Genomic DNA, 14,615 nt, shown 5'->3' on the forward strand with positions numbered 1-14,615 from the left:
AATAAATCAACCTATTTGTACACTGATTTCTCATTACTGCAAAAGCCTGTTGTATGAGCTGTATTTGTATTTACACCACAGTGATGTCAGCTTACCCGTCTGGTAAATCATTATCAAATAACCGACTGCAATCCACAACTTGTCCTCCTGTGCCTATTCGGTCTCTGGACTGAAGACTTACTATTAAGATAATAAAAAAAACCATTAAAGATATGATACCTGAATGCAAATTACAGTGATATCTGAAAGAGAAATGGTACAACTTGGAGGACTAAGCTGAGCCACGTTCTGAGTATTTTTTCCTTCCCACAAACCAAGGAGTTACACAAAAACGCTGCGTGTTTTCATACACGTAATCCTTTACATCTGACTTCAAGAAAGTTAGCTTAAAGAATATGAATGCAAGTTAAGGCTGAAAATAGTGAACTGTGAAGCTGTCTTAACTTGTCTCCGTATGAGACTGACTGTGACACTCCTCTGGCAGCAGCAGGGTGGCTAACGTCACACAGGGCTGGGACAGCAAGCAGCACAGCGCTAGTGCCAAACGTGCACTGCCAACAGGAGCACCTCTAACAGAAAGAGCTAAAATAACAGGTTCCTGTATGTCTTTGACTCCTCATGTATTTTGTGCAAACAGGGGATTCAACACACGCACATACACACGCATAAAACCAGGCAAAAATTTCACTTCTAGAAGCACTACACATTTGGTTTATTGGCTATTTTCTAACGCCAGTGGTAAGAAGTCAAATGCAACGCTCACACAAAGCAGTGCTCAGCACCCTGAAAAGCCCTTACTGCCCTCAGCAAAACTGCATTACTTTTTTTTAAATGTAATTTTTATTTTTCACATGTTTCATTGTAATGGATATTTATGCCTGAAGCTTTTGTAATACGATTATGACAACAAAAAAAAAAATTCAGGCAGCTTTTGTTCCCAGTATCGTAGTTTGCAAGTGTCCAATCTGGTAATTTACAACACTTGTGTTCCTGTGGAGTTGGGGTTGGGTTTGTTTTTTTTGATGTTTTGTTTTGCCTTTAACAATAAAATGATTGCTTAAAAAACTAAATACGTGCCGTGGCACACGATTCTTGAGGTGGCACTACTGTACCCCTGGACAACTGCTTTCAAGTCATATTTATATATGCAGTGAAATAAACTTACAGACTTTAACCTAGACACGATCAAACTCTTGTCAAGATCAAAGTTAAAGAAGATGTAGTAGTACTAGCAGTTTTTGCCAGAGTCCAAATTTTCAGCAACAATAACATGTTTTGAAGCCTTCAACAGAGCAACCCAGGGAGCCCTGCAGTATGTGCTCGCTTTACTCCTGGTCTGCCATGAACACTAACGCTACAAAACAACTTCTCAGAGCAAAAGACACCTCCAATTTAATTTCAACCACATCAGAATCTTGGAGGATGTATTTATTCTGCAGACCCACACATTACAAGTTGACATTTTTGCATGTAGGCAAGGTTTGGCAAGCAATACACACAGACAAAAATGAAACTGAACAAAGGCAATTACCTCCTCTTTGCCTACGTGAGGACCAAAATTTGTGCACGGCTTCATTTTGTAATGAGTAAGGACTCATTTTTTTCTGCACCGCCACATCAGAAATAAAATGGTGGCACAGAAGAGAGCTGCAAGATTAAGACACAGTTCAGGTGCCCTTTGCATCCACTACCCACAAGCGTCCCCTTTTCTTCCCCCCTTTGAAGATAACCCCAGGGATTTAAGATAAAGATCCCCTTGCTCCTTGTCCCAAATAAAAAAGGCATACCCATGTGCACTTGATGTGGAAAGCTTATCATCTGTTGAAGGTATCCATTACATTTTAATATTGTTTTCCAATCTTGCATAGCCTCTTAATTTAAGCCAGTTTATCATTAGAAGGACTGAGAGTCTAACTTAATCTATCTCCTGACTGACTTTTAACGAAGATTTCTCCACCACCTAACTACTGCAGCAGAATTACCTAGTTTTACTCAGGCTCATTCACCCATTCGACAAAACTGCATTAGTGAAGAAAGGTTAGAATATAAGGGGATTAATAACAACAATCTGAATTTAAAAAAAAAAAAAAAAGACAGAAATCTATGGAATCTTACCAAGGATGCATTAAATTAAAACACAGCCATGACTAGGACAGCTGACCTTTCTGATAATAACAGTGGAAAGCAGGACATACAGATTTGTTCTCAGTCTCCACCGTAACCCAACGAGCTGTTTTCTAGGTTCAGTGCACGACCCGGCAGCTCCTGCTCATTAGGGCCAGCCCCAGCAGCACGCCCAAAGACCCAGTGCTGCTTTGGCTATACTATGTTTCACGATCACACATCAGGTTAAGCCAACTGGTCAGGCTAGTTTATGCCCACACTACTGACTAGTTGTCTCTGAAGTGTATTTGCCATGCCCACACTGCGTGGTACTCACCCCAGGCTTCCCACCTGGCATCCCAACAGCCTTGAGACCCTTCTGCTTTGGCATGGTTGTTGGGGTTTTTTTTGGTGTGTTTTTTTCTTGTTTAATTAAGGCTAGCATTCCCAAGTCCTGATGACAAGGATGCATGCTGCATACTCTGGAGGGCAGCATGAGAGCATGTCAGGGTGTGAAGGTACAGTCCCCGCCAGTGTCCAAAGGACTGCTGTGGGCAGAGAGCATCTCTGCTGCTCACACAGACCCTGAACAAGCTCTCCTGTCCGCTGAGCTGTTTCCTCCTAAAAGGAACCCCACAAACAAAATCACATGCACACAGCATGGATGATCAGGGGACCAGCATACTGGAGCAAAACCAAAAAGCAAACCAAACTGACAACATAACGCACCCCAGAAAAACGACTGTTTTATCCTTTACTCTTCTGGGTGAGCTCACATGGAAAATTTAATATTCAAGAACAGTCTGAAGTGTCAGCAACGCACTTACGATTCCACATTTCTACCATCATTTGACTCTCCTATGCCACCTCACTCTTATCTTAATTCTGTGCAAACGCTTGCAGAACGGATGCTAGACAGATGGTTAAAGCAACATGGAGAGGTAAAGTCACAGGTACTGTTCAACAGAGCGCTCTGAGGAAAGCAAACAAATGCACTGAAGCCCTTATTTGCTGACTGATATTTCAATAGTTTTCCCTGGCTGACAAAACAAGAATGCTGCTTGGATATTATTTGAACTAGGAATTGAACATAAACCTGCGCATGCAAATTCACTTTTCTCTCCCCCATGTCCAAACGTTCTCATTAACATCTTGCCAGAAAAATAAAGACCTCCTTATCCTGGCCAACTTTGGGTTTTTTAACTTCTTAAGCGACCTACTAGAAACACTGCCTTTGAAACAACTTAGAGTGCACCAAAGAGTTTTTATGAAATTGAGAAACAAGTATCCACAAACAACTTGTCAGCTATCTTTTTAATTCTTGCATTATTGAGGGTTTATGAGTTAGAAGAAGACAAAATAAAATTGTCTGTCCCAACACTTACAATAAGGGGGGTGTGTGTGTGATGTGTTTTGGTTTTTTGGGGGTGGTTCGTTCTGCTGGGATTTTTTGTTTCAGTTTGGGGTTTGTTTTGTTTGTTTTTAAGTCTCTACATACACACTTCTAGCTTGAGATCCAAGTGGCTCTAGCACCAGACACAATTTAAAACAAAACAAAACAAAAAACGGAAAACTGACATCTAGGAATGGTATTTCTATAGCTACTATTAAGCTCCAAGAGAACGAAAAGATAAAACCCCTTACTTACCTACTATCTGTCCTCTAACAGTATCATTGTCATTTGGCCCAAGCTTGCACAGATCCAATCTCTGATCTGTGAAACAAGGACATAAAGTGTAAATCATACAGTATTTTCCTGCCTTTGAAAGGCAGGTACTATCAGAACAAAATTCAGCCTGGTGTGAGCTAGTTAAGACTTTAAGAGATGGGTGAAGGAATGCAAAACCAAAAATCTTCAGTCAAGACCTCATTTTTTGTTTTCATAAATTTAAATCAGAAATTGCTTTAACGTTTTTCCAACTCCACAAAGCTCTTCTGATGAATAGGAAATGACATTATCCTAGACTGGATGTCTCAAGTGATTGTGAGAAGTATTTTGACTTCTCTTCCTTTGTGAAGACCAGCCGTTGCCACAAAGCACTTCCAGTTCAGCACTGCCACCAGCACAGCCGGAGCCACCCTGCGGCACCAGCCCACGTGTTCCGTGCTGGGTAGGCGCAACTGCATTAAACTCAGCAAAGTGCCATGCACTGAAACACTGGTCTAGCTACAAATATTTAAAAAGAAGAACTTCAGTTATTCAGAACCTGTTACTGAAGGTAAAATCACAAACACTTCTCTACCAGCATGTCGCTTTTTTCTTTTATCATCTGTATAGCCAAGCACTGCTTTTCCATCACAAACAGTGCACCGAATTTTGTTCAGAAGTGGCATCCATTAAACATCTTATATATTAACTTTTTCAAAAGTAAATACAAACCTCTCAAAGCGTGACAAAGCACTTAATATCTTATGATAAAATTGTCTTATTAATTTTGAAGGCCCATTAATTTTTAAACTACAAATTTAGCTTCAAGATAGATTTACCCTTTTGTTTACTCCTTAAGACTTACATTTTTGAAGGTAGTAAAAAGATAATTTGAAGGCAAGTAGAACCTGTCTTCCTTTGGAATTCCAACACAGTATGTTCAGTCTTGACATTCCACAGTCAGACTGCGGCACTGAGGGCACCGCTGTCGACAGTAACGGGGCAGAGGAGTTAAAAAGCCAAAAGGTAAGTTACATGCTCTAACCTACTCGTGTTATCCTCAGTCACAAAACACTGTTACAAACCGCCAAACAACTAACTGGAATATAAAGCTTTATAAAAAAAAAAAAAAAAAAAAAGTCCAACCGTCACTCTTCAAAAGCCTGCACACAAAAGTTTGGTCTGAAGGAAGGGAAACTTTAGTCTTTAGCTTACTTACAACCAGTGTCTTTAAGGCGGTTGATGGCATTTGAAAGAAGTCTCACGCAACCCAGAAAACCAGCTCCCTGCTTTTTATGAATTTTCTTGTGATTCCACACGCTGATTGTTATCGAATCCGACTTCCCAATATATCTGAAAAATGTGGAAAAACACTACTGTGAGTGAAACTTACTGAATACTTTGAAGATGCTCCAGAAATCATCTTGCGGAAGAAAAAAAGGTTATCAACCATTACATTAAAAATTTAACATACACTGTATCAGCCAGGGAGTAAGTCATCTTCACGTAAGATGTACACATTATACTTTAATGAAAGCATGTCTTATGAAGGAGTTGAATACAAACTAATCTAAAATCCTGCTTCTGGAAGAAGGCGTTCAAGTGAATCCAAAGTCTATCAAAATCCATTTAAAAACAATAACATGAACAAGCTGTGGGCTGGCCGGGCGACCACAGCTACAAACATGCTTAGATTCATGCCTAAGCTCAGCCTAACCAAAGACAACAGCAATGCTCGTGGCAGCATGTGTTTGTGAGCAGGCTAGCAGGCAGAGCGGTCCAAATGCCAGGACAGAACCTATCAGTTCAGCATCCTTTCACAGCACTTCATCTGCTGCTGCTTCTCAGGCTACTCTTCCAACCACCAGCAATGCAAGGCACCCTCGTTTAGAGCTCTTCTGAATGCTCAGGGAAAACAGAAGGCAAACCTAATTATACATCTGCAGTTAACTAATCTTTGGGAAGCTAATTTACTATGAAGACAGCTTCAGAAGGGCCTCGTTTACAACATACATTACCTATTACGAATGTGACCCATCACATATTTTAGCTGAGATGTGCCACATTCCCCTCCTGCTGTGGACTGCCTCCTCGCAGCATTACCGCTGAAATGCTTTTGTAAAACCCAGATCTGCATTTTACAGACTTGGGGAAACCTGGACACCATAGGTTATTTTACTGTTGCTTTTTTGTTTGAAGCTTTGTCCTTCAGAAGCAATTACTTTGTGAGCTAGTTCTTGTTTTCAAAACTTTCAGAGGACAGTTTCAAAACACCTAAGATAAATCAGCTACAGCCAATACTGAACTACAGTTATTTCAAGTTGAGGAAAATGCATCTGTAGCTCTGGCTTTGATCCCAGGAACTGCTTGTAGTTCTCCCTTCCCAGATCACAAATTCTGGCCTTCTGCAGTTTAGTTCCAAGTGCTTTTTGTTTGGTTTTGGTTGAGTTTGATCAGTTTTCCTTCAACGCCTAAATACATCACCCCCCATTGACTGAGACTTTATCAGCTTTAAAACATCTTAATATTTTCATAAAGATAGAAATGATACTGTCAAGGTTGGCAAACCAAACAATTGTAACTGTCATGGCTTAAAATTGCGGCTGTGATCAGCTAAGTTCTCAATTAACGCTTCTCCCATTTTTCCTTTTCCAAAACCCAGAACTTTGACAACTTCTTTTCCCCACCTGCAGACAGGGACTGACCCAGTAAGTAGGAGATGGAATAGCCTAACTGTAGGCACATACCCATGAGCGTGGTCTAAAACAACCAATGCACATTTAAACAAAACCAAACCAAAAGAAACACAAAACAAACAAACAAAAATACCCAACACACAAGCAAAACACAAACTTCACACACAAAAAAAATCCCAAAGTTTCTTTCAATAGTAAAGTGATTGCATAATGTAGCTCAGATTTTTGGCCTTACAACCTTGACAATGCCAATTTTGCATAAAGAAACGAGAGATGAAGATGGGTATTTCACGTGCACAGTTGCAGTCTACAATGTTTCATGTACTTAAAATAAATTCTTATGAGAACAAGTTAGGTGCACTTAAAAATAAAGACTTATCATGACCTGTCTTGAATTTTCCAGTTTTCCTTGTTGCTTTAAAAAAGTCAAAGGTATATGGTTAAACACAATTTCATAACAGAACAGTTTGAATAATATGTAGAACAGCTGAACATACAACACAGTTTCCAAGAATTACTGTAACATTTCAGGGTGAGGTTCTCATGGCCAAGATGCAGACAGTAAGCCATCCATACCAAACAGGTGAGAACTTCTATATTACCACTATACCCTGGTTTTTGCACCAGCAAACCTGGCCGATTCACACAGTTAAAGGAAATAAGCAAGACAAGCTGCATTTTCCAAATAAAAATGTCCTTTTTTTTTTTTCCCCCTGAAGGAAGAAAAGAAATAGTTCAGTAACTGCTAGTTGGCTTTATAGCAAAATGTTTCATCTATATTTCTGCCTAATTTCAGGCATGAAAATATATGGTTGCATTTAGAGAGTGACGGTAGGACAAGTTGACATTTCCAATTCATTTGGTGGATAAGTTACATTTGTTTTACATCATCTGGCAATAAAGTTCCAACATAAAAGCCTGAGCTAAGAATTTTATTTGTTATGAAAAAAGAATGTTCCAAAAAATAAAGTGAATAAGTTTTTTAAAAAAACCGAAACAAAACAAAAACCAGCACCAGAAACAAAAACCACAAAACACTCATTTTGTTGGATGCCTCTTTCTTCCTTCTCATAACTAAAGTTCTTGGAGCTTTTTTTTTTACTTTACCCTATCAGCAATATCTATTTCACAGTACTTCAACAGAGCTAACAGGATAAGTATTAATGAAGTGAAAACCGAAGTTCAAATTTCCATATACATTAGGGCTCCGGATCAAACTGTGTGTTCAGAAATTTTTAAGAAAAATGCCTACTCTTAGCATTTCCACTTCTAAACAAAAATTAAGTACATGCGTTACTGGAAACCTCTAAAACATTTTAATCAAATTTTAAGACAGAGGGGCAACTGTCGCTTTGTCCAAACAAAATGATCTTTCCCAAGGTAGCATTTCCTTCTGAGACAGGATACCACGCAGGCAGGTTTGGTATGAAGTGACTTTTCAGCCCCATGACATTATACACACTTTCCCTGAAGAGTTCGGCTTGGTAGAGAAAAGCAGAATGAAGAAGGGGGTGGGGGGGGGAGAAATTCCTGAAAAAGCACACACCTCTTCCTGATGACAAGCCAGATGTACTCCCTCCAGAGAGAAACGCAACACCGAGAGGTCTGAACCTGTGCTTGGAAGCCAGGAGTTCCCTATTTCTAATCCATGCTGTCACACGGGGTCGTTTTACAACCTGGACAAATCACTTCGTTCCTCCATCTTCCCGATTTCTGAAATTTTTCTAATGTAACGGTAGTGTTGTGTTATGCTTTGAGATATAACAATCAGTTATTATCAGACTGGGGAAGAAGAGGGTGCAAAGAGCTATAATGAAAAAATCACCTAATTTTTAACTCTCCCTTCACCCTGACATTGCCGTCATCTCTGGTAGCACCTGAAGGGTGTTTGAGCATCTGGGATGGCGAGAAGAGAATCAGCCAGAGGCTGTGGCTGAAGCGCAGTGGGGACACGTGGCACTGACTGGCTGCCCCTTTCTTCTCCCCAGTGCTCCCAGCCCAGCACCCAGCAGAGCCTGTAAGAGCCGCTGCACCATGAGAACAGTGGGCACAGAGGGTTCTGCTCCAGCTGTCCTGCCAAGGCCACCGCAGCAGTTCAGCTGACTTGTACGCCTGATGGGCTTAAGCTGGGACGGCCCCATCTGCAGAGACAGGCCAGACGCAGCCCAGAAATGCTCTCACCTGAGATGCAAAGGGCACTGGATTCATCAGAGTGGTCTAAACCATGCCACGAAGGCAGCAAAGCAATTGCAAGGAGCTGTTTGAGGGCTCTTTAGAGTCCAGTCTAGGATTGTCTGAGCCGAGCTGTTGCCTTCTCTCCCCAAGAGGGATCCAGGATGGCCAGCGATAGCTAGGCAGAGGAGAGCTGGGGGGCTGGGGGAGAAAGGCAGCTCTGCCAGGGCAGTGCATGGGCTCCACAATGTGACGGCACCCAACAGAACCAGAACCTACAGTGAGCAGATTTCGGGAAAAGGAAGAGCTGTGGAAGCTGGGTGAGGTTAGGCTTCAGAGGTGTAACAAAGGAGGACAGCAAGGAGCCCATGCTAGAGCCTGGGGGCACATATTTAAAGGGCACAGAGTAAAAATGGGACGAGGACTAAGTTTTGGTAGAGATGATGGTACAAGTGTCTTTTAGAGCTAAGCAGACCATACGCCGTGGTACGCCTTAGGGGCACGGGCTGCCAGGGAGGGCTGGACCGAGCCAGAGGTGAGCGCAGGACAGCTGGAGGAGAGCTAGAGGCTATTACAGAATGGTTGAAAGGGGAAGGAAGAGAAAAAGGAAGATCTGTTACGTTTCAGAACTGCTGGTTTAGGTAGTGTTTAAATGCTTTGAATGCATGAAGGTCTGTAAATGTGCTAAGTCTGGTTATTCAAAGCTTTGAGGAAAGACCTGAACAATAGGGAAACCAGAAACAAGACTGAAAATAAGGAAGGGGAATACATCCAGGGCAAGCATGGTATTTTACTGACATTAAACTACATCCAGACAGCAACTATTTGGCAATTTCTTCCTGGAAAGCCTCCCAGATCCAACCCCCCCTCCCCACCACCACACACACCCATCTAGGCTGAAGAATCTAAGCAACTAATTCAACGGCTCCCTTTCACACTAAGATGAATTAAGAACCACATAAGGCAAAAGCAAAACCTTTTTTGTTCATTGTAACACTGCAAAAGTATTTTCACAAAAATCTTCTACAACAGAATATCTATTGTGCTGAATCAGGTTAGCAAGCCACAAAATTCCCTTGGAATTAGCAACTTAATTCAGACATTATTGCATAAATATATCACAACAGATCCATCTTACTGTGCCATTTGCATATGCCATCACATGATACACGAGACTGTTAATTAGCAGCAGTGTTAACCTGTTATACAAATTCCAGGCTGAGGACACTTCAATCAGCCCAACGTAGCCAAGAGGCAGTTTTACTGCACATAAGCCTATTACAGTTACTTAAAAACCAACAGAAACCTTCGGGGGGTGGGGGAAGGCTGAATTTTTCTTTTAGAAAATTCTGCGTTACTGCACCTTCCTCTGGTTGATTTCCTACACTGCGTGGTGGCAGGAGCAGGCAAGCTGCCACCAAGACTCCATCTGTTACGCTTGGTGTGCAAAGCATTTCCTGCAACACTGGGAAGCGTCATAAGGCAGAGACGAGCGTTCCCATGCAATGGTCTGGCGTTAGGGTAAACATTAGGAAGTTTAACACATCTATTATTTTCAAAAGGATGAGAAGATTAAGTTCTGTAACCTATGAGGTTTGCCATCAGGTGCTTAGCAGTAGGATGGTTACTCTTCCCATTATTTTATTATTATTTTTCCCTCAAAAGTAAAAGTTAATTATCCTAGTATCTGGTGCAGATGAATAGTTGAGATCTGACACCAGGTATATTACAGTAAAAAGTTACCTTAAGATAAAAGCCAGGCTGTGATGAGTCATAAACAGAGTAAAACAATTTTTACTGCTGTTTTAAATAGGAATTGAAGACTAGGTGACTGATGTTTATAAATGGAAAAAAGTTTCCAGAGTAAGGAATAAGGTAAGACAGTAAAAGGGGTTAAATTATTATGAAGCAAGTTTTGAGGGGGAAAGGATTATTTCCAAATTACAAGGCCTGACATAATGCTAAATTTTACTTTGGATTAGAAATGCTGTGCATACCTCCGTCATCAGGGAATTCAAAAGCCATAATCAAGCAAAGCAGTTTTGCCTACAGGACAAGCAATTTATATTGAAAATAATATCCTAACTAAAAAAACCCTATTTTTTTTAGGGATCTCCTTCCCCAAAACACATACAACACCACCACCACCACCCCAAAAAAAAAATTCCATGCAAGTCTAAAATCCTTAGGACAATTCAGCAAGAGATGCCCCAAATCTGCCCAAGCAAAATTTATACCAGAAGCCCCATTTCTATCTCTGCTTGTTATAACATGCTGTGGACTGCAACCACAGCCTCGCCACAAAGCTAAGACAACTACAGTATCCAGATGCAACCATGACTTGTCCTATAAAACAATGTAAAAATACCTTCTCTTCATCCTTCCTTGAAAATTGTAACCAGAAAGGAATTTTTTCTGAAGATTTTACTATTTTTTTCCATTACTCACTGCATATTAACTTCCTCTCTCATTTCCCATGTCCTCTGCTCCTCCTTTTCTCCAGAAGGGAACCAAGTCTCCAAGTCATTAGCCCATGGAGCACTCGGCAACCCACAGAACCCACTCCTGCCAGCTGCCTGCTTGCATTGTCACACCACCAAGACCCAACTGGCAGATACTGGGGAAGATGCAGGGAACCACTGACATTTTCAAATCAGAATCCAAGAGCAGATAACTGCCAGATGATGGCCCATCATTCCTTCTTCAAAAGCATCCCTTCTTTAGCTGTCCAAAGGTTACAGGAAGGCTTTACATTCAAGTCACACTGGCAGCACTTTCCACCTTACTCTCCTTTTATCCCTGTAAAGCCATGAATTAATGCTTATTAATGGAAACAACCTAACTAAAAAAAAATATAAGTCTGTGGTCACATTTCAGGGATTTTTTTTGAGTTCTAGTCTGATCCTGGTCCTGATCCTGGAGAGGATGCAGAATGACAGAGGTCTGAAATCCATGTTCTATACAAATCAATATTTTGATAGGTTTAATAATCAAAACCCTAAAATTAACTTAGAATTCTTTAAATAAAAAAAAAGCCATTCCTTCTAAATGAACTTAAACTTGTTTTATATCCATTTTTCTAATGAATATGAATTAATGTCTCACAGAATCTAAGCTTGGATTGAATTTGAATCATAAAACTATAATGCTACAGCTTTCCTCAGAGAAAGTGCTGTTATTTCATGAAACTGCCAATGATATTCTGTTAAGCAGTAATGAAAATGTTTTCTATACTGCACCAAGACATTATGAACAATGACTTCACATATTTAGTCTTGGATATTCAAAAAATGATTAGGTCAAGACCACTTTAAACCAGGCCTTCCACATTCTGCTAAAAGACCTATCAAGCTGCTTTTCTTCACTGGGAAAAAAGGGGGACGAGAAGTTCTCTGTGGACTAATACTTGATTTGCTCTAGGTTTGGTGATGGCCAAAGCTAACGTAAACATGCTCAAACAATTTCTAATAATACAGATCGGGAATGGAGCCATGGGAAAAAACGTTAGAATCAGAAAAATGCCTTAGAAAGAAAGGAGAATACAATGAGGCAAAACTGTTCTCTTCCTCATCTTCCATCCCAAGGAAAAAGATAAAGAATAAAAGGATAAAAGACAGGGAAAATAAAGCATGCACAAACACAAAGAAACCTATATAAAAACAGAAAAGCTTTAATAAATTATACAGAATATTCTACGCTTTAGAAAGACAGAAGAAAAACATGACATATACATGCCATACTGATTATATTGCTCAAAAGCACCCCAAGATGCTCAGGTGATAACAACATAATTTGTAGCAAGAACAACATTTGGGACAGAAAACTGAACACAACGCACGCAGAAGAAAAGACACTGTAGCACTGCAGCAGACAAAAACCGCATGAAAAGAAGAGCATTTTGAGGGAAATACTGTCAAATATTTGCTTCATTTTACACAAGTGTTAACATGAAAATATTACAATAAAATAGTGCTATGGTACATGTAAAGCATGCTGCAGACATCATCATTAGGAAACCAAGTGTAGTGTTTGGATTTTGAGGGAAATAAGAAAGTTGTATTCTGAGACATGTATTTTTCACTCAAGCTAATACACTCTGGGACATTTTCTGAGTTGTAAATAGGACAGTATTACAAACATCTGACAACGTCTATGTACTTTAGAGGATTCCACTTCAAACCTTTGGTTATCACTGTTACCACCTACAGGTCATAATGCTGATTCCATTTTGGATCAAGTGTATTCTTCACAGTATCTGTAGAATGGCATTGGCCAGATCCGTCCACCACAACCTTAGCAAATGGATCAGGAAGTCCTAAGAGGAGGAAAAGAAAAAAAACTAGCAAATGGATCAGGATGCTTTCAAGTCCTGTATCACTACACAGTATTTGTTTTTGGTTAGTATTTTACCTGAAGTACCCTTTTATTCATAAATGAGAGCCACATTTAATGAACGGGAATAACTTGATGTATTAGGCGCAGGAAGAGGCTGAACTAACCATTTCACAGATACAGAACAGCAAAACTTTGTAAGTCACACACATTGCAGGGGGTGGAAATCTGAACACTCAATCTTCCTAATTCAGGACTGAGTAAATTCTCAGCATCTAAAGAATTCAGAAAAAGACAGAAAACAGGTCTACATTCTTCCTCTTTTTAATATTAATTACAACCACAGTTCTGGTTGTTGCTGGTATCACAGGACACCGCCTGTAACAGGTGACTGGCTTTTGAGGCCCACTTAGGTCTCTGCTAGCTTCCATTTGCTACCCACTCCGTACCTCAGAAACGCCAAACCACAGTTCAGCTGATCAACACCAAACTACACAGCTGAGGACAGGGAAGCAGCAGGGCCAGAGCAGCCTACTATTAGCTCTGCTGCAACAATTTTATAATGTATAACCCGTATTACCCAACACCCAAAGGGATGGTGCCACCACGGATGCCCAGAAGCCATGTGGCCCCGTCCCTTTTTCCCCTCATGCTCATTCCTCCCCTCCTCTGAGGGCCCGTGAGTGGTGAAATAGCTTTCCCATTTTCTGTAGCACAAGTGCTGCCCCAGTCCCCCTTCCCCAGGTGACTCGGGACAGAGCCAAGCAAGCAGGTGGCGGCTCAGCACCAACACCAGCACGCGGGGCAGGGGGAGCGAGACCTTGCAAGACTTGTGCTTCAGGACACGAATGCATCACAGATTTCGAGTCTTGAGGAGGTTTTTTTAGGCGTGTTGCCATCAATTCAAAAATCCAGATAAAAAGCAAGTTTTAGAGGAATGACAGACTACGATATAATTCTGTATCGTTCCAGTCTTCAAATTCTTTTCAAAGTTCAGGCCTGATCTTTCAGACCCTCCCTGCCCGCGGCTGGGAGGCGGCCGGCGGCCCGTGCGTGCAGACCTGCACAGCCGGTGACGTCCCCTTCTGCCTCCTTCATCCACCCCCTAGAACTTCTTTCAAAACATTATTAAAATTAATTCAAATATAATTTCAGAGTAGGTAAGTATTATGACATGATTATTAATAATGAAGATGTGCAGCTTAGTTAATAATTAAGATCTGCCAGACAAGAAGTTGTTACACCAAAAACATTTTAATAAATATGTGGCACTCATTGAAAAACATGTAATTTGCCTGAGAGTAAATTTGTTTCCCACTCCCATCAAAAACAGAGAGTGTGTCAGTATTTTAGTTATTATTATGAAGCTGTGACAAGTGTCACCTAAGAAAAACAATTAGAAGCCCTGAAATAAAATGGCGTGAAAACAAAGCTACCTGGTCCCCTCAAATCAAATATCTTAATACAATGATCACGTGCAAACACTGATGTACAGAACTTCCATAATATTTACCCCATCGATAAACGTATAAAACTTAACAGCTACTTACGGAAAAAATCCTTTTTCACCAAGTTTTTTGCACACAGTACTGTAAGAAAAACAGAAATACAAAATTAAGTTGCTGATTCCCAACTTAAAAAAATAAAAAGTTACTTTACCTGCC

The 14,615-nt window shown here is 40.6% G+C and overlaps 1 protein-coding gene across 3 annotated transcripts in view; it reads right to left on the reverse strand.

Moving 5' to 3' along the window:
• Positions 1-14,615, reverse strand: part of SMURF2 (SMAD specific E3 ubiquitin protein ligase 2) — a 66,368-nt gene that overhangs the window by 23,067 nt on the left and 28,686 nt on the right. For 2 of the 3 annotated variants that reach the window (XR_005826044.1, XM_040581977.1), the window contains exons 2-6: positions 14,502-14,540; positions 12,826-12,934; positions 4,971-5,104; positions 3,752-3,817; positions 96-180 (exon numbers count right to left, since the gene is read on the reverse strand). Coding sequence is in view for 2 of the 3 variants with exons in the window: in XM_040581977.1 (XP_040437911.1) it covers positions 96-180; positions 3,752-3,817; positions 4,971-5,104; positions 12,826-12,934; positions 14,502-14,540 (433 nt within the window). In the remaining variant the exon portion in view is untranslated. Of the gene's footprint in view, positions 1-95; positions 181-1,531; positions 1,648-3,751; positions 3,818-4,970; positions 5,105-12,825; positions 12,935-14,501; positions 14,541-14,615 lie in introns of those variants that run through there. The other variant, XM_040581978.1, reaches the window with a different exon arrangement.

Source organism: Falco naumanni, chromosome 1, assembly GCF_017639655.2.
Source record: "Falco naumanni isolate bFalNau1 chromosome 1, bFalNau1.pat, whole genome shotgun sequence".
Taxonomy (NCBI): Eukaryota; Metazoa; Chordata; class Aves; order Falconiformes; family Falconidae; genus Falco; species Falco naumanni.